Source organism: Dermacentor andersoni, chromosome 9 (genome assembly GCF_023375885.2).
Source record: "Dermacentor andersoni chromosome 9, qqDerAnde1_hic_scaffold, whole genome shotgun sequence".
Classification (NCBI taxonomy): Eukaryota; Metazoa; Arthropoda; class Arachnida; order Ixodida; family Ixodidae; genus Dermacentor; species Dermacentor andersoni.
In genome coordinates, this window is record NC_092822.1 from 84688028 (window position 1) to 84709395 (window position 21368).

The 21368-nt window shown below is 45.1% G+C and overlaps 1 protein-coding gene across 4 annotated transcripts in view; it reads right to left on the reverse strand.

Moving 5' to 3' along the window:
• Positions 1 to 260: 260 nt before the first annotated feature.
• LOC126528326 (BSD domain-containing protein 1-like) overlaps positions 261 to 21368 on the reverse strand; it is a 53510-nt gene continuing 32402 nt past the window's right edge. For 2 of the 4 annotated variants that reach the window (XM_050176213.3, XM_050176212.3), the window contains 3 exons: positions 18808 to 19117; positions 5533 to 5630; positions 261 to 689 (listed from right to left, as the gene is read on the reverse strand). In XM_050176213.3, coding sequence (XP_050032170.1) covers positions 660 to 689; positions 5533 to 5630; positions 18808 to 19117 — 438 coding nt within the window. In that variant the 3' untranslated portion in view covers positions 261 to 659. The remainder of the gene's footprint in view (positions 690 to 5532; positions 5631 to 18807; positions 19118 to 21368) is intronic. The other 2 variants (XM_050176214.3, XM_055069267.2) reach the window with 2 other exon arrangements.

Consider the following 21368-nt stretch of genomic DNA (forward strand, 5'->3'; position numbering starts at 1 on the left):
GTGTAGTAAAACAAAACAGCAAAATGACCACCATTTTAAATGCTGGCACTGCAGCAGTAAAAGGAAAACAAAGTGAACGGGTTGACTGATTCAAATCTCTTTGAAAAAGAGATTATTGCCATTTACGAGCCGAGCTCATCCAAACCAAAATTAACCGCGGTCGCACTGATGAGCTGAGCTCGCCCAAAACACTAAAAGGAGTTTTTAAAACGCACGTGAACATCAATATGTGCACACAACTAAAGAAATTCAAAACAGAATCATATCTCGAAGTTAAACTTTATTTAAACATTTCCAAAGATTTTTTTTTACTCCCTCCCACTCCAGTTACGGGAGGCACAGAGCAATAAAAAAAATACACAAATCACGCCCTATACCCCTCACCCCCTCTTCCTTCCTTTTATACTGATAAAAGAAAATGAGAAGAAAAACGCCATGCCACTAGTAAACAATACTGGCTGGCACACAGGCAATGAAGATATGGTACAATTTTTTTTTTCTGCCCTCCCATCCACTCTTGCAACAGCCCGTTCTCCTAGCACTCTTCGTCAGCTTTGCTTTAAATAACCAAGCCCCTCATGTAGACATGTGTATGTGTACATCCCTGGGTATTCGCATCTTGTCTTCCGAGTCTTGGTATGGACACAATGCACTCTCAGTCATTCCCACTTCTCCCAGTCATCATCAGCCTGCAAAAGACAAGAAAGAGACCAGCAGAAACAACCTTTTCTTCACACTGTGCTAGCGACATCACACAGTTAATGTACAATTGGTTCTTTGCACAAAGGAGGTCCCAGGAAGGAGGGCTAAACTGGGGTGGTATTTTTGGGGAATGACTTTCAGAGATATTTCCCCTTTTGAGATATTTCGCGTGACTCAGCACTGTACGCCTCTGCATGTACGGCCGACAGCAAGCTTGGTACAGCACCATAAATGCTATTTTCCCCACAATGCCAAGAGTGATGCGAGCTGTTTTCTTCGCACACCCAGTGCCGAGTCGTGCAAAATCTCACAAAAGTGAGCTTATATCTGATAGCGACCGCCTAAGAATACCACCCCCGAATTATCCCACGTTGAAGACAGCTAAAGCATCAGGAACCATATTGTAAAGTTAAAGCTTTTAGCAAGCACCAATTGTTAACCCTTTGAAAGGGTTCTGGCAACACCTTGCACAATAGGCATCGTGCACAGATCTTCTCTGACTGCTACAATCTGCTGGAAATTTCAGTGACTCTACAGTAACTGACGCACGAAAAATTTCAATGAAAGAGAACATCAAACAAGGAAGCAACCACCAGTATAGCCAGCAAGTACCAATTATTGCTGTGGTAGCAGTGGCACATGTACCAGAAAGGCAATTGTAAGGTAACTGATCATGTCGACTGCAAAGAGTCTGGTCAATACCTTTCAGAAAGCGATTCATGTTTTACCACATAAAATTATCAGTAATGATGCGCAAACCAAAACCCTCATATTACCAATGATGGGTGTTCCAAATTGCCATTTCCATTCTGTTAACATTATATTGCTTGTGTGGTCCCTAGCTTCTTAAGTTTATCCTACAAGTTACGACCCCTTAGAGTAGGGCTGGTAGAATATGGTAGCTTTATTCTCTTCGAGAATAATGGTGAGCTGCCGTCCATGGATTGGGTGCAACAGCCACATGCGCTCCAACCTACTTTTACTGTTCTGGACTTTCAGGCATCTGGGCCCCGTGCGACTACTTGGCCTTGAAAAACACTCTTTCACAGCACGCCCCCACTTGAGCAGAAGCGTTAGCTTGGGCCCAACTCTGATGCCGCCTATTCAAATACATGTATAAAATATACAAATGCAGAAACTCTTTTGAGATAACCACTGGCCGATTTTAATGAAATCTGTTGCATTTGCAACAGAAAGTAAAATTTTAGTGACTGTTGGAAGCAGAATTTTGAACTAGGGCCTGAATTTTTTAAAAGGAATTTCCAAAAATTGGTAAGGTTGAAAAGAAAAACAGAAGCACGAAGTTTACAAATTCATAGCTCTTCTACACCTAGAACAGATATTGCAGTTCTGTGAACTGCATCCATTAGAGCATTCAAAGCGGACAAGTTTGACATGCCAGTTCTTGTCTTATGTGAATTTGTTACATAGTCTACAAGGCTTCTGCAAAAGTCCTATCCACATATTAGGGACAAATTTGAGAGCCATGTGCAATACTTCAATTTTGTTCGTTTTAGATGCACTATTAGATGCAATTTACGGGATTGTTATATCATTTTTTTATTGCTGAGTTAAAGTTGCACATTTATTAGTTTTGGTTTCTCAAAATTTTCAATTTTTTAAATTTATTAAAATACTGATGGCCTAAACCGAAAATCCGCTACCAACAGTTGAATCATAGGGTCTTACATGCCGAAACCAGCATTTGGTTAGGAGGCACGCCGTAGTGGGGGACTCCGGATTCATTTTGACGTGCCCCCAATGCAAGGAACACGGCCGTTTTTGAATTTCACCACCATTGAGATGCGGCTGACGCCGGGATTTGATCCCACAACCTCATACTCAGCAGCACAACACCATAGCCACTAAGCCAGTGGAGTGCAAGGAGTCACTACCAACAGTTACCAGATTTTAAAATTATTTTTAATGCAACAAACCTCATCAAATTTAGTGCAGTGGTTGCTGAGAAAAACGATCTCTCCTTTCCCATGTATTTAGATAGGAGACCCCGAGCTCAAGCTTCCTCTTAACATATGTTTTACTGCAGCATATATATGTAAGGAAACAGTAGCCTTGAGAATACATCTCGTGGCACTTAAAGCCAGACAGCAGAAACATGCAAGGCAGTGGTTGTCCTCTGCTTACTCAGTCAGACAATGAAGAAACAGGCATACTGTCGTGAACAATATGAAAGGGAACACATAGCATGTGCCAGGTAGCCTCAAATCCAACTTCAAGCGATAAGCATTGGCAACAGTTGAAAACAAAGTGGAAAGTGGAGGGCTGTTACGCTAAGTGGCGGCGCTCTCACTACACCAGTGTTTCTAAAATGCAAGGAGCACCTCGTAGGCAGCTGGCTGTGATAATGCCTTTAGGTATAGTTGGTAAGTGGTAAGACATTCAAATGTAGAGGTAACTATCACTGCTGTGACAATGCCCACTGCCTATGACGACATTGACATGGATCCATTGTTTATCACAAGCTCGCCCAATAAAGAGTTAAAATTGAACTAGTGTTTCAGTTCTATTCTTCACCATTACTACAATGTGACAATATGAATACGAGCATAGACGGAAATCGGGATGGGTTGATTGAGCCTGCAATGTGTGCTGACATAAGGTTCTAATTGCATTGTAAAATCAAACAGTGATGAGAGTGCTACTGGTATACTCGATTCTATTGCACCCCAACTGCAATGCACACCCCATTTAGGGAGAGAGAGAAAACGCAACACCCTTGATTGTACCCAGGCTAGATTTTCGTGGTTGAGAGAGTGAAACAGCGATTTGTTACGAAATCAATGTGAACTTTGGACACCTGCTATAGGTGGTGTTCAATGATGACAAACTTCTGGCCCTCGCAGAGGCTTTTGGCACCCGCAGTACAGCAAGGCGTGCTGCGACTGTAGATGGCACTGCTGTCTGCACACCCACCTGGAGGCATGTAACTGATCCACCTATATCAAGCAGCATGGAGTATGGCACCGACAGTTCAGTTTGGCCAGCCGAGGAGGCTTGCTACTTTCTATTAAGCATGTTCAAACCCCTAACACATGGTCTTTAAGATCGGGAGGGGGGGAACTGAGATTCACGGGTTGGGATTAGGACACCCCCTATTGCAGTTTTGGTTTCATACTCTAACATGTTTGTCATACAAAAATTTTCCCAAAGTGGGCATCAGAAACAAGTAAATATGGTAAAAGCTCCTTCCTTTCCACTTACTTTTTGGTGGCAGCTGCTGAGCATCACCCCAAGTTGGGTTTAAGGCTATGTGACAGGCACTCCCATGTTCCCTTTCATGTTGCTCACTATAGTACATACACTGGCCTTACACATCTCACCTGCCAGGCACTCCTGGCAGTACTGAACATATCAAAATGGACTGTAACATAAGGACCTATAGATCAAGGCTAGGATTGAGACCTAGGCTACATGGAGTGAAAAACAGGCGTCAAAGTGGTGAATTCCTGATACGCAGCGCCAAAAAATGTTACGTTAGCCACCGACCTGGCTCAGCAAAAAAAAACAAAAAAAAAATTGCCTGATGAATCTCACTGAAAAAAGTGGCAAAAGTGCGAGATGCGCTCACCAGGCATCCCGAGGAGCAATCTCTCTATGACTGCCGGTGCCCAGCTGTGAGCTGTTGCAGGTTTTCCTTTTTCCATTTGTAAACGCACATTTCAGATTGCTCGGCAATTAACAATTGATAGAATGCAAACCTTTTTTATTGCGATTTTTTTGTTTTACAACAAACATGAATTCAGTCTGAGAACACTGACAGCAATGCGGCGAATATGCAGCAGCATTTGCCTCTTCTTTGCTTCCTGTAGCCTAAGCCAGTGAAAATCAGTGTCATGCCGCCGCATTTATTTCTGCTGCGCAAAGTTCGTCATGAAGGTTTACTCCATGTAGCCCAGGCTTTAGTTCTAACCAAATCAGTAAGTAGCACAGCAGTAGGCATTTAGAAAATGGAAAAAAAAAAATAAAGAAGAAAGATGTGTCCGTGATTAAGTGCTGACCATGTCACTTGTCATTTCAATAGGGCAAAATACCGTTCAGGCATACAACAATTTCTGTTGCAGTTCCTGAGAGCATTGTGCGGCTGCTGCGAGGGACATACCGCTAGCTTGGCTGTGTGCTATAAAACCCTCAAGGAGTTCCACTTCAAGGGGAACTATGAATTAATATCATATATAAATGCAACAATGGTGCGCTAGATCCTGACATTGCGCTTTTTTGGAGCTTTCCTATGTCACTCCCAAAGGATTTTCCATAACTGTGAACTGCACTGCAGCTTACTGCAAACCTCAGGCATTCTTAGAAAACTTGGAACAAGTGCACAGAGCACAAATTTATTACATGCAACATGGGAGCACACAGACTGGTGGCTACAATGCTACCTTGCCTATAAACGAGATGCAACACTGTTACAGCTCAGATGCAACTCTACATCTCTTGTTTAGTAGCACCTCCAGTAATGGCTTGCATGTACCACATGATACAATATCATCATTCAGATGTCTCTTAGCTGTGCAGAGGCGCAACATGAAGCATTTAACGAAACAGTGAAGGGTCCATGCCTAGCTCTGGGGCATTAGACCTTGCATTAAGCAAAGCTGGGGCCTGTGCGTTGAAAGCTGTGGCCCAGCACTAAATGAAACCCACATCCACACATTTATTGCAAGTTATCGGCAGCAAAAAAGCTGCAACCTCTAATTGGCTTCCCCAGAATTACTGATGCCACTGTAGAGATTCACAGCGGTACTATAGTGTACCGTGCAGTGGTTGAAGGCGGCACTGTCAACATGCCAAGCCCATCATTCATTTTACCTCAGACGCAGAGTGGGATGCCGGTTTTGCAATGGAAGCGGTGGTGGGAACGTCCGTGTCCGCCAACTCAAGCTCAAACTCCTCCCAGTCGCTAAGGTCTGAACGGAGGGGATGGGGGGTCAGCAGTTGGAAGAGAGGAGGAGTTTTGGGAGGGGTCAGGGGGCCATTGAAGAGAACAAAAACAGAGCAACAGGGCGGTTACGATGAGGTCAAGAGTCGGGTGCAGAGAAGGTTATGTACAAAGCATGTCACAGAAAGACAGTCTGGTGATGGCTTCCATGAGGCAAAGATAAGGTATCCATCCAAGAAGCACAAGGTGCAAGGTTGCAAGGAAAAAGTACATCAATCTAGACTGGTACACTGCTCTTTCGGAACACTCAAAGTGTTTTTGAGACAGAAAAAGATTGAAAATAGCTGGTGTCTACATAGCACCCCCTCCCAGCAACAGCTCCCTTGAGTAACAACCGCCAATCTTGAAGGCCATGCCTCTGTGTACTGCAAGTACTGGAAGAACATCTTGGCTGCCAAGTTTTGAACACCACCTATTAGAATACTGTATCTGAAGGCTAAACTTCCCTTCCTAAACACCTGAACCATTACAGCAATGACAAGCCCGAATCCCGAAGTCGACGCCACCGTTGCATGCTGCCAGGTTTCACAGCTATTTCATTGATTCAATCTTTTGGGAACACACGCCAACATAAGCGGTGTCTTATTTCCAAATGCAATGCAGGTTACCTCATTTTGTTCTTTGTTTCAGTAACTAGCTCCAACCACATACCACAAGAATCAGCAAAGCTACATCTAAAATTGCCCCTTCTGAATATACACAATTTGTGCAAGAGCGATAAATTACGCTCCAAAAATTTACAAGCCCTCCATTTGTGGCAAGAGAAGGCCGATGGAGAAGCTCACAACTGGAGGCAGCATATGCTCTTGCTGAACTTCAATCCCCTATGAACAGAGAAGGAAACACGTTATTTCTAACCTTAAGATTGCCAGAGCCAACACAGGAGCACTGCTCCATGTCAATCACCTTGGAAGCCATACTCTGCTACTTTAGGGAGTCAAAAGGCCACACACGACAGGCACACTTGTAATCAAATACGGTATGAAAAGGAAAGCTTGGAGCTATATTAGTCTGTACAGTACACCTCCTTATGACAGCAGCCATGACATAGCAAGTCTCTGTTGCAAAATCAGCTACACATGGCTAAGCATCATATCTTTTTCCAATTTTAAGCCCGACGCAAATTTCTCTTTCTTTTATTCATTTACCACTTCAGAAAAAGCAGTACAAGTACGCTCTGTCACAAAAGTTCCCAGGCCAGAACACTCATAGTTGGAGCAAACCTAAAGCCACATGGCAGTGGTCCTATTGCCGGGCTAACCTAACAATGTAGAGAGGTTGCTAGGCTTCCAGAGACCTTTATACAAAACAAGTAGGTTGCTGCTAGGGAATACGGCACCATCATATGACTATGTCCGACAGGTACCTAGTCAGCAACAGCCAGTTTTGCATTTTTCAAGCGATGGTGCCCACTTCCCTCTCAAATTTATTTCATTTTCTCAATTGCTATAGCTCTGCTCTCAGTGAAATTGGTGCATACATTGTTTTGAATTACTAAACGATCTCTTTAATGGGATATACCTGAATATTGCTTCTAGCATTGCTACGAACGCTTTCCTGGCACACCAATCTGTTGCCTGCAGTAAAAGCCGCTCCTCCAAAATTGCAACTGACCAGTCTAGTTTGAAAGGGTGTTTCCCTTCGCTGCCCAAAATGACCATGGCCAACAGAGCAGAAAGCACTGACAAGGACAGAAGCCACTTCATAAAAGAGAAGCTCGAGAGGCTTGACTTGGCAAGCCTGGAGTGACAAGCTGCACGGGTTGCAAGAAATGGAACTCAAGTGAAACAAGCAAAGGTAGGCATTTTTGGCATACCACCTGAAGCAGGCGGATGTCATTTGAGCATAAACGGCTGAATGGACCGCAGGAGGCAGAAGATAGCACCTGTGCTGGCGTCGTCCCGTGTTCTTCCTACTGCCCGTTATGTGTACAGCCAACTATACCGAGATGAAGGCACACCCCGCAATATTGGATAAAAACTGGGTGAGCCAGTAATGATTCATGGCCAAACTGTAGTGCGCAGAAAGGGGACGGACAGGGACAAAGGCGATACAAACAAGCACTGACTCACAAATGAAATTTGAGTTCAGAAATTGGAGGCACACATGCATATTGCTAAATGTCTCCTTCCGTTTTACAGCGAAGCTGTATACCTCTACCATCCAAGAAAATTTGCACATTGTTGGCGTGGTAAGCAAAAAATTCCCCATACGTGGGCCGATCTCGATGATAGTGCAATGCCAGGCCGACCTGCCGCGGAGGTGCAGTTCACCATTAAGGGGCCCACATACCCAGCTTCACTAGTATATGGGCCCCTCAGCTTCTTCACAGAGTGGAAGAGCACCGAGTTTCTTTCCAGTGATCATTTTAAAAACTGCATCGTCAGCATTATCAAATTTTCACTCGGCACAAGGCCTAAAGTATCTGAAATTTTGTGAATGCTGTTAATCACAGCCATATAAAGACAACGTGCAAGACATTGCTCGTTGGCCTTATGTATGGTCATGAATAACAAAAAGTAAACCCCTCGATTTCACTTCATTTTTGAATGCTGCTGCAATTCTATAGCAACGGAGCATGCGATCAGGCTGCGTGAACGTCATGGGCAGTTTCGTACTCTCAAATGTATGTAAGCATTATTGATCACTCTGAAATGTACACTGAGACATGTACAAACAGCAGATGCATGTGACCAACAAGATTAGACTTGACCAACAGTGCTCACCACAGCTGATCTCAACTGAGTGTTCCTTGTCTTTCTTGCAGAAGTGTGCAAATAGCAATTGTGTTTTGTGTCTGTTGTGACTGCTGGGATAAAATTTATTGCACTTCTGCTTCAGTTTATGCTTGATTGCACACAGTCGGTGATTTGAAATATGAAAAAAAATTTCATATTTACAGATAGTTAATGTTCTAATAGTTTGAATAGAAAAATACAGCAGAACACCGTTGATATGTTCAAGAGACCATGGGAAAAAAACTAACAACCAGGAAAACGAAACCATAGTTAGGCCGCAAATCGCCACAACAACGTTAGAAACAGCTCAGAATGGCTGCCAGTACAGTTATTAGACATCTCGGCGCTCGTGCTGCAACCAGGGATGGTGTGTGCCTGCATGTATAATATAAAAGACACATACAATGTCCCATGACAGTGGCCCCTTTCAACTCTTGATATGCTTCACTAAAATATTTTGCATGTGCTTCACCGCATAACACGGTTCTATTGCGGTGAAGCTAAAACAGACCGGCGATTATGCAACACGTTTAAGATCCTTGCCGGCTCCAAATTAAATGCAGCCCTGTGCTCGACAGATCTGGCCCAGTGTGCATGATTCCTGGTAGGGTTTAATGCACCCTTTTTCAAGTGTTTCACCAGCTGCTCTGTGCACGTTTTCTCCCAATATGCTCGTACAACGCCTGGCTTATGCAACTTCAGTTGCTTGTTGAAACGTTCTGGCTGGCTGCATCACTACATATACATAACCACCGCATTCAAACCCAACATAAGGTGCGGGAACATTACATAATGGCAACATGTTAAGTGGGAGTCGATTGGATTTACGTCGGGACCACAGAAACGTGACGCAGCAGCCAGGAAAACGTAACACGAACGTACCAATGGAGTTCCACTGTATTTGATTTGGTTTTTCAAGCAGTTCGAATATTCGCCCACCCACACTTTCTTGGCTTAAGTTCACCCTTTGAAGGGTGCAGGTTCTTAACGTGCACTTTTTCGCAGTGTTTGCTGCTTTCCTGTCACAACAATGTGCAATCAAATGACAATAGCAAGCATGTGCTAAACAGAACTAAGCCAATCGTTGAAGATGAGAGTTACACGCATGCATGCATGCACATACACACGCACATGCATGCACAAAAAAAGGAAACAGATCATGTTGCATTCATACACTGCTAATATATCTATGTGAACAATGTTTGATGCAAGAGGGGTCTGTTGTTATGCATCTTATGCAATTCTGCGTCAATGTCTCTATGTCCATCACCTTTGCACACACTGTAATTTAGCCATGTATGTCTAGCCACAATGTTCATAACAGGTAGCATGAACTGAAACAGAAAAAAAAAAGGCGATGTGGCATACATCCACATCCTTTTTTCACTATCTGTTTAAGTTTGTGCTGTGACAAGTTGCCTACTGGCAACGTTTCCAGCCCTGCTGCACACAAACAAGCCCATCTTAAGGCAGAAGTAAGACAAATGTAGCAGACGAAATGGAAGCAAAAGACGAAGCACAAAAGGGAAACCCTAAAAGCGTGAAAGAATGCCTCGAAAGCAAACCAAATAACAGAAGGAATCAAAATGACAAGTGGAAGCACTAGGATGATAAATACAACTTCTTAGAACGACAATATGGCACAAGTAACAAAACAGCAGGAGATGTATGGCAAAAACATCACAGTGTATGTCCATTACAATAAAGCCAAGATACAAGTAAGAACTTGCACTTTTCATTAGAAAGCCATATAAGCATGATGCAGACACCAAGCAAGATCAGTGATTTCAAATGATACCAGTGATGATAAGCATTACAGCACAGATAGAGAAAACACATGGATGCAAAAAATGTGCAATACAATGCTTTCAACAACAAGAAAGAAAAGAGTGGTCAAACTTCAGATTGAAGTTTGTGTTGCTGAGCATGACAAATATTAAAAAAAAATAGGAACATAATGATTGAACAATGACAATTGACGACACAAGAATAGCTAACAGAGGCAGCAACAAACTAGTGAATGATTAATAGAAACCAAACAGGTCTTCAGGATACAAGGAGAGATGATAGTCAAGCAACTCTGCAGTCTGCACAAAATAAAAACAGCAGTTGAAGTACTTACAGTAAAAGACAATGCCAGTATGACAACAGCAAGCGTGCTAGAAACATTAGTTCGCATGCACATGAGCAGCTTGTAAGGGAGAACTGTGCATAATAGAGGCAAGCGAATGAGAATAGTCATGTGATAATAGTCATGAGAACATTGAGAACGGTCATAATTTTGTGACCCAGTGCTTAAATCCCACAGGAAACATGCAAAAACAAAACGCTTGCAGCACATGCTAAATAACAGAAACATGTGAACAAAGTAAGTAAAACAATCAAATATGAACCCGCAACCCTTCTCTAACAGCGCAATGACCTTCCCGACGAATATTGCCCATCGAGCTAGTACAGCCGAAAGAAACAACACAGTTCAAATAAAAATAGTGAACAAGCAAAATATTTAATACAATTAATCTGTAGAGGCATGACTATCGCCTCCAGAGCCGGTGAAGAAGACGGCAGCTCACGTGCAGGTAGCGTGAGGAAAGAACCTGCTGGCACGCTTGACCTGATTGACCACGGTATCGGCCGCTCTAGAGATCCCGCAGCACCATGGCTGGCCGCCCTAAAAAACCATGGCCATGGTGGCTACCTCTTCATGCAAACTCCCACAAACTGGTGACACCGGATGACCGAACCCCACCATGCCAGCGTCAACGCACCAAATCTACCAAGGTGAGAGTGACATGGCCTCACGTGGTCGGACAGATGTCCTGCAGTTGTAGGGTGTCCGGGAATTATGGATCAACATGCCAGACATCTGGTTCATCCAGCTGGACAGCCACTTCCGTTTTAACAAGGTTTCAGGCTCTGGCTGCGTTCCAGGCTTTGGCTGCCAACCCCCAGCCCCGATTTCTACGAGGACTTGCGGGCAGCCGTCCTTGCTCACTACACCACCTCGCGCACTCAGTCACAACAACTCTCACCATTTGAACCGTCGCATCATTCCACGTCTTGTTGTCCCACATCGTCTGCGTCCACCTGCACCTCTACTCGGTCCATGAGCTTCCTTCCCATTTCAAAGGCAGCTGTGCGACGACGCTTTCCAAGGAATTCACTGGGCCAAAAGCAAGCACTTTTGGCTACACTATGGCCCGCTGCTCCCTATCCTTGGACGTTCCCGCAAGCCATCTGCTTTCCATTCAGAGGCACCTCCCTCATCACCAATTCAGAGGCCCTCCCACCAACTTTGCTAGTCACAAATTTCACTCTCGCAAACATGGCGACAACACAAGCACAACCCTTTGCAATGCCTTCAGCGACCACCCCAACCCTGATGCTAATGGTATTCAGTATTTCACTACAAGCAGCAGCAGGCGAGCCTTCCCATGTTGGGTGCTCGCACCTTCCGCGGATGCATGGCCTACCGAAGTTTTGCAGGAGCAGCTCTGCCATCTCCTTTCTTCAGCTCAAGAATCACTTCTACGTCAACAACGTGTGTGAGCAACACTTGCACTATCTCCACGCAAGTCGCGAACTGCCAGACGGTCTTCTTTTGGAGCTCCGACTTCTACCAGGCCCGGGTACCTATGAGAACCTGCGGCAGGTCTTGAATTCGCACTACGCTATCACTGTTGCTCCGCCTCACTCACAACCTATATGCTGCCAGTGCTGCCTGGTACATCTCTCTCGAATTGCATGAACCCAACACTACCAGTGACGACAGCATCTACTTTCCGTACCCCTCTGCAAAAGCCCTGGCAAATTACGCACCAAACGAGCAGTGGCTGGACTAACCACGCCATCTAGAGAACAAGGTCTTGCTGGTCATCACAAGACGTCGCCCTGCACAGCTATACCCACACCTGAAAGGGTGACGCAGCATGAATCAGCAAAGGCAACAAGGCACATCGATATTCGCAGTTCTCCGCCACTGCCACAGTTGCACGCCGTTTGATGACACCGTCTTCACCTTTGTTCCCCTCAATGGCCTGAACTCTCTGCATGCTCCAAGAACCGGCCAAAACACCTTAACTCTGCTTGCTGAGTTGCACCACACTGGGTGTGCAGACGCCGACAACACAACCAACATCCTCAAGGCAACAGACACTGAATGCGCCACACTCAGCTACGACCACCAGAAAGCTATTTGTATCCTTCACCGCAACATGGACTTTACCTGGACTTCTTAACGGACGCTATGAATTGCCGCTCATGTATACAGGCTTGCAGTCTCTCTTCTTTCTATAGACGCACATTTTGCACATATTCCAATCACGCTTCGCACTAGAAGGGGGGCCCCGTAGTGCCGCGACTATTACCTCCAGAGCCGGTGAAGAAGAAGGCTCATGTGCAGGTAGCGTGAGCAAAGAATACGCTGGCACGCTCGACCTGAGCGGCCACGGTATTGGCCACTCCAGAGATCCCACGACACCATGGCTGGCCGGCCTAAATAAACCATGGCCACAGGGGCTACCCCTTCACACCGCCTCCCACAAATCCATCCATTTTCTTTAGAAGTTTACTACTTGCATACGCAGTTATGGAGATGGCAGCACTGCTTAAAAACATTAAACCCACTCACTATAACTGGTTACACTGCTACTATGATGGACAGTGGACACTGGCATAAGAGGATTTACCGTATTTATTTGAATCTAGGCCGAAAGTTTTTTTGTTTTTTTTCGTATAGTCACGTGCCAAACTCCAGAGTCTGCTTAAATTCGAGGATATTAAAAAACGTGCCAGTTTGTAATTGAAAAATGATAAATACGGTGCATAGCTAGCACCATCTAAAAAAGTCAGTATCGCAGCCACTACTAGCCGTGCCAGTAGCGAACTGAAGTACACAAGTGAAGTCGCCATTATGAGTTGCTTCGTATCGGCGTGTGGCGTGGCGCAATCGTAATGGCACCAAGTAGGTGATGGCGCTATAGTGTTGCTTTCAAACGAAAAGTTGTGCTAGCCGCAGAGGAATTGCCAAACGTTCAAGCCGGGCGGGTCTTCGGCATCGATGTGAAAAACATCTGTCGTTGGAGGGGGCAACGGGAGACGCTTTTTACGTGTGCCGCAATGAGGAGATGACAGCGATAAGGAAGATAAGTGCGCGATAACACCAAGGAGCTGTTCACCGAGATCGCGCCGCGTTTCAATGCATACGAGCTGTGCCGCACTGTCTTCGCATACACAGGTGCGTGGACGTGAGCTTGCGTGCATCCGCAAGCGTATTGCATGCATATGAGGCTACCAGCGATAATGACGTAGAGTGAGCATGGCATGTTCATATTAAATAAATGCTGTTTTCATTTTGTGAATGCTGTCCTCACATTTTTGTTCGGCTTACCTTGGAGGTAAGTATTTCTTTATTTTTTCGGGCTTCAGACGGGTTGGCTTAGAATCGGGGCCAGCCTATATTTGAGTAAGTACGGTAGATTGTTCTTCTTTGGAATGAGAGATTGTCTAAATACCAGTCAAAGCTATGTGAAAACTTTAGTGCCTTCAAATAATCCACAAAGATGCCGCCATCATAGCAATATGAATAAATTATGAACATTTATGCAACAAGAAAATTTATATGCCATGAAGCCCTCCCCTATCACCACCCACCTGCAAGCAAGCAGTCAAAAACAAGTTCAATTCTTCTTACAATCGGAAACAGCCACCCTCATTACCAACATGAACTCGCAGGTTATCTCACTATTACATAATAGGCATGTTTATATCAGGGCAAGCCCATATCACAAAATCGAATATATATATTTTTTTTGAGGATGCATCTGATGCAATTACATTGCAGAAAGAAAAAGGCCCTGAAAAATATTCATGGAGGGACATCAAAATAAAGAACAAAGGACAGATGGGTTGAAATAGAGGAAAGGGCTACATAACAGCAGGCATTGTAACCTAAGCCTTGTGGTAAAAACGAAAACGATACGGCCTTAGAGTTTCTTACAAACGTTACTACGGGAAGCTTTGGCACTAACTAGTGCTTTTTGGAACTGCAAGCTTGGCAGTTCAGACAGCGTGGGAATTATGGGTATAGTACATAGATTAACTGTTAAACAACATCTCGTGTTACAAAGTAACAATTTGCAATTATGACTGCAAGAGAGTTCTTGCAGTCAAGAATTTAGAAAAGTAAGATTGCTTAGAAAATAGAAAGAAAATATCGCAATAATTAATGCCAGAAGAATGTCTGACGCCATAAGCACAAAGAGTAGACAAACCCGTGTGCTACTACACATTGCTCCCTCAGTACACCCTAAAATGGGTTTACACCATTTGGAGCATACCTTGTCCCCAAACAATAATCGTCATCTGTCTGGTTAGCGGTTCCTTTCTTGAAACCTCTGCGCTCGTTACTTTCCTATCAAAAATCCTATGTTACGCTGATAACACATATGGCGTTCGTGACCTGAAAGTACCAGGCACGAACTGTTAATGGAGACCGACAACTTCATAGACCGTGCCATGGTGGTGGAAATAAAAAGACCACGATTTATATTTATAGAAGAATCGAGCATGCTGTTTAAATTTAAGTAGGAATAGTAATTTTAATTTGACACAGAAAGTTGGAAGAAGTGGTCAGTAGCGCAAACTGGCGGTGACAACATGGTACTCGAGATCAAGTCAACGAGATTACTGTAGGTAAGTAGGCTGTTATCAAGTGCCGCGTACTAATAGTTTAAAATTGCAGTCCTTATATTACTATGTGTTAGTGCTTTATTCTATCCGCATTACAAAGCAAACAAGTTCACGATAGCGAGCAGCTCGGCAGTGCGATGGCATCCGTAATTGCATGGCGGTGCACATGAGAGCTCTTGCGAGTGCTTTTGTACGTGCATGAGTTTGCTCGTTCTGTGGTTTGCACGTCCGAGTTCTGTGGTCTTCCCAAAAATGCCACCAACAAATTGTGCCGTAGATGGATGCCAGCAGTACAATATTTTTACTGAATTCAGAAAAGGTGCACAGCACCCCAAACGAAAACGCGCAGGCGGTGCTGGATGAAGTGCACTGGGCCGCATCCACTCACTGCAAGGTTTAAGGGCGCACTGAACTGCGGCACCTCGCTTTGCACCCAGTGCAATCAAAGCGGCGGTGCAGGGTGCCTATAGATAGCCTAGGCGCAGAAAGCATGAAAAAAAACTCGGTTGAATTAAATAGACCTTAATAACAGCACTACTAGCACATCCTACCATTTAGCTTGACTTGGCTAAACAAAAACAAGCCTTCACTTGTATGTGACCAAGGCAGTTGTACAGGCAACCACAAAAGCACTAAGAAGTACCGCATTTACTCGAATCTAACGTGCACCTTTTTTTTAGATAAGACAAGTCCAAAAATTGTGTGCCTGTTAGAATCGAGTACGACCCCAAATCTGTGTTGCCATATCACCGTCGGCATTTTAAAACGGCCGCCTCGTACGCGCTTACTGCGCGTGTATGAGCCGAGCTGCCGTAGTTTCCTCCATGTGCTGGCACGCAGAGTATGAATGTGTACAGTACGTGTGCTTAGGTCAGTCCACCGTCTGTCTTCCCATTTTGTGCATTTGCTCTATCAACATAGAAGTGCCTACTTAGTTCATCATGATGCTGCAATTAAAAGGAAAGTGATCATGTGTGCAGACGGACGGAAATCGGGTCAAACTTGCGTGCGAGACTGGCGAAAACTGGAGGAGAGGCGCTCTACTCTGGCGGCTGCTGCGTATGACATGGCCACGCAGCCCCTATATTGAAAGCACTCTGCGATAGGGACAGAGTCTATGCATCTATAAAAAATACTGCGCTGTGTTTATGTTGCTTAGTTCGCGTTGAAGCGAGAGGCAGCATGAAGGTCAATTCGCTTGCTCATGCTACTGCACTTCCTCACTCCAGCGTTTTGAGAACGAGTTGCCACCGTCATCGAGTGAGACATATTCATGTTTGCTTGTACATGTGTGACACCACGCTTGTTAATTTATTGAGTAAGCGAATGTTTACAAGCTTATATGGCCGATAAAACTGCTATCCTTACTTCGTATAGCTGTCTACTAATTTGCTATCGCACCAATGCTTCACCTCTCGAGTGAAACTGACTTTTTTTATTCGCCGCAACTTTAATACACTGGGAGTAAATCTGTTTTTCCAAATGAGAGAAAGTTGCATTTCTATATGAAAGAATGAGGTGGACGGTGCTGTAGAGGACTTTACTTTTTTTAACTTATGACAAACAGGTGTGCGTTACAATTGAGGGGGCATTAGAATCAAGTGAATACAGAATTGTAGAAATAATTCAACACTTCAGAAAACATGAAGTGCAGGAACATTTGCTTGATGAACAAAATATTACTTTCTCACAGCTAGGGCGGCACTTGTCTGCTTCCCACCAAAGCAGACGTTTAATCGCTATTGCACTCGGCTATCACTGTTCCCAGCATGCTTTCAGTGTAAAACAATGCTCTCAGTGCAAACAAAAATTCTTATAAGAGATGGTCCACAGTGTTTTCTGTGTCACCACTGTATGACAGGACAATCTGACTGGCAAGCTTTTTGTTGCACTAAAAAGAAAGTTCGCAGTGTAAAACTTGGTTGTCAGTCCCTACAAAGAAAGGAAAGCCATGCAAGATAGATTACAATTATTGTTTTGAGGAAAGATAGGCCGCAAAGTGCGCAAACTTTTCTTGGAGCATAGCTGAACATTCAGAGTTCCACAGTTCTCTCTGGTAACTTTGGTATGAAACTACCTTTGGTGCAAAAACAGGCAGTACTATTAAAGAAACAGCAAATAACCAGAGGGATTTCAGCAATGCAAATGCAATCTGGAGTGCAGAAACCACAGGCTGGGGAAGCAGCATGCAGAATCAGCTTCGGGGAAACAGTGCTGAGAAGATGGACAAAGACACAGGGTTTGCAGGCACAACTGCTGCTACTCGCACAAATCCCGATGCGTCATTCATTGCTGCCACTTGATACAGGTGCACCACAAGACATCACGACATCCAAAGCACATAACATAGGGTATCACTAACCCTACAGGAAATACTGGGCGAACAAGTCACATCCACAACGACACAGTCATGACACAATACTCACTGTGAATAGCACAATTACTCTTCCGATGGCTAAAATCAATCCCATGTCGTCGTCGTCATCAGCCTATTTTTGTGTACACTGCAGGACAAAGGCCTCTCCCCAATGATCTCTAATTATCCCTGTCTTGTGCCAGTTGATTCCAGCTTGCACCTGTAAATTTCCAGATTTATTCCCCCCCCCACCCCTAAATTTTCTGCCATCCTCAACTGCGCTTCCCTTCCGTTGGCACCCGTTCTGTACCTCTAATGGTCCACCGGTTATCTGCCCTACGCATTACATGGCCTGCCAAGCTCCATTTACTTCTCTTACGGCTAATTAGAATATCGGCTATCCCCATTTGCTCTCCGATCCACACCACTCTATTCCTGTCTCGTAACACTATGCCTAACATTTTTTTGTTCCATCGCTCTTTGAGCTGTCCTTAACTTGTTCTCAAGCTTCATTGTTAACCTGCAAGTTTCTGCTCCACATGATACTGCAGGAAGAGTGGAATGATTATACACTTTCCTTTTTAATGACAGCATTGAGCTCCTGCTCATGATTTGATAATGCCAGCCCCCCCCCATATGTGTTCCGAACCACTTTCATTTTTTCTGTAAATTTCCTTCTCATGATGAGGGTCCCCAGTGAGTGACTGACCTAGATATACTCCTGCACAAACTCTAGAGGCTGACTGACGATCACGAATCCTTGTTCTTTTGCCAGGCCAGCGAACATTATTACCTTTGTCTTCTGCATATTTATTTTCAACTGTACTCCCGCACTTTCTCGGTTAAGGTCCTCTTCAATCATTTGTTGCAATTCATCCTCAGTGTTGCTGAACAGGAAAGGTCATGCGCAAACCGAAGGCTGTTCAGATATCTGCTGCTGATCCTCATTCCTAAGCGTTCCTCCAGTCAAATAGCTTGAATACTTCTTCTAAGCATGCAGTGAACGGCATTGGAGAGAGTGTATCATAATCTGTGTCACAGCATCGGAGACACAATCTCTCCAATCCTATATGTAATGCTACAAACACCATATTGTGCCGGCCTTAAAACTTCGTGTAAGACCCACACCACCACTTCAGAGTGTGAAAATACTAAGAAAAAGATGTTTCCACAAGCCGCTACCAGACAGCACTAGTTGTGCTGCTGCCAATGTCCCTGTTATCGCAGTATCCCGCAATCGGCAACAAAGCCAAACCGCAACTTTAGCGACTTTGATCTCAGACTCTGGCAAAGCAGTCTGAACACCTGGCATCTGGACATAACCCTCTGCAGAAAGGTGCTGACACTGATCCATTGATTACCTTTCCCACTCGAGGACTCAGAACCAGGACCAGGACCAGGTGCCATTGCTTTTGCTTCAGCTGGTACCGCCGGCGACGCTGCCGGTTTTGCAGCTTCTGCAGTTGTTGGAACCCCATTGCCATCTTGTTCTTTCGCTCCGACAGCTGGGGCCACTGATCCAGACTCACTGGTGCTTACAACTGCAGCAGTTTCTTGCCCGGGCAAGCTGTCAGCCTCTGCTGTCGTCTCGACTTGTGATGAAAGTCTGGCTGCCAGAACCTCGGGAGCCGGGAGAGGATGTGGTTCCAGGGCACTGGCTTCAAGCGCTTGCTGCACAGGACAACGGGGAACAAAAACAAATCACCGTGAAGGTACACATGCTGCTCGCAGGAAAATGAATTTTCGCAAGCTTAGCTCTGGATCCCTGCTGCGAGGTGTTGACCCTTTACACCATGGCATTTCATTTAGTGGGGCCGTAGTTATGCGTCTCCAAATTTGACGACATCCCGGGTTTTTATGAGGAATCAGTGCCACCTACACTTGCATGCTCCCCATGGAGACAATTCATTAGGAACCTAATTTTCCAGAAAGCGAAATTATGCACATCCCGTCTCGTACGAGGACTTGCGCGAAACCGTGAGCCCAACGGCGGATGTGCAAGGAGCGTCTCCAGTTTCCGGCAGCACCGTTGTGGCGCCGTCCACTTCGTCAGGAAGGTCAGAGTGCCCCGCTTTGCATGCGGAAAGCTCTAACTGGTCTCTGGGCTCCCTCCACTTTCCTTCCCTTGGGTTCCCTTCTCTCTCATCGTTCTTTTCTTTTCCCCCTCTTTACATCGCTCGACCACCGCCTGCCTTTGTCCCTTCGTTGCCATCTAATTGCGCTTTCTCCCTCTCTCTATGTTTATTTGTTGACAGCCCACCCACATTCCGCCGCGCTTTCTTTCAGAGATGATTTAATTTTTGTATGACTTGGCATCAGACACTTTCATGCATACAGCCCACAGTGTTTTTCACGCTGTGCCAAGCTCACTATCTTCGCACAGTGCCCAGAACGTTATTGGCTGTATACTTTGATGCACCTGGTGCCAAGCCTCGCAAAAGCAGAACTATCTCCGAAACTAATCCCTTGAAAATACAGTAAAACCTCCTTCCTTCAACCTTCATCGGAAAATCAGATAATTCAGACTCATCTTCTGGTCCCAGCAGGCATATGCATTGTTTAACGAAATCAAAGTCCCATTAATCTGGATGTACAGTCGAACCCACTTATAACGATACCAGTTTTAACAACATATCGGTTATAACAATGAGAAGCTGCTGCACCGTCAACTTTTGTATGTTTTCCATGGTGAAATAACCAGCTTAACACAATGCCCACATACCGCATTATTGTTTATAACAACGAAGTTTGGCTGCTGGGTGTACGAGCTGAAAGGTAGTGAAATGCAAAATCCTTGAAAAGAAAGAAAGAAAACGAGCAATTCGAGCCGCTGCACGATGGGTCGCTGCTCCAACAGCTGCTGTGTGCTCATTTTCTAGACATCTCCACGCACCTCTCTCCCATCACCTTTCCACCCCTTTGAACACGAATCGCCTGCCACACACAGCTTGGCTGTGCCCACAGCTCTATGCCGCCCCACCCTCCGAAACAGGGATGGACCGGGCCAACTGCGCTGCTTGCATGTTTTTCGCTGGCTCCTCACTCAGTGAAGTTCTGCAAATAAATTAATCACTCGCGTTCATCTTCGTTGTTTGCGTCGAAATTGTTCCTGGCCAAAATGTAAGATGGCTGATCCGCCCATGGAAAGAAAGTGCACGGCTGTAGATTTGGAAACAGTGTGCTTCTAATCGATGAGGCAATCGTCACAACTGTGCTTGCATCAGATAGTGACGGCAGCGATGACAACGTATGGCAGACTGCCTCAACGATGTCCTCACAGGAGGCCCGGCAGATATTCTGCCCCTCCGGGGCTTTGTTTTCGTGAGGAACTTTAAATTGCACTACATGGAGCACCTGGATGCCCTGGAGAAGGATGTCGGCAAGCTTCACGTAAAGCATGCAAGGCTGATGGACATAGGGTCTTCTCGTGCAAGCCAGTGAGAAGTACGTAGCGATGTGCTTGTGGTGATATCGCCTCAGTGTTTCTTCTGGATTTCTCAAGCTGACGGGCTGCCGCGGCAGCCTTCTCGCAATTTTTAAAAGGCCTCTTTTGAGGCCACCAAGGCGTTGCCTAGGCGGTGGTTGCATATCACTTGCCACCAGTGACCCCTCTTTGCAGTTGTTATAGCGGTGAAATTCTTTAACGCCAACAGCCGCGGCTTGTTACACGCGATCAGAGTGCCCAGGAAGCAGTTAAACCAGTGAACACAATCAGCAGCCGGATGGAGGAAGGTGACGGGGAGGGGCACTGGCCTTCCTGCCATTACAGTTTTCTCACAACAGCTCTACCATACCCCAATTTTGATCTTTTCATGCAACCCGGTAATAACAATTATCGTTTATAACAATGGAATTTTCGTGGCACCTGAATATTGTTATGAGTGGGTTCGACTGTATTAGGCTGCACATCGGTCAATTCAGA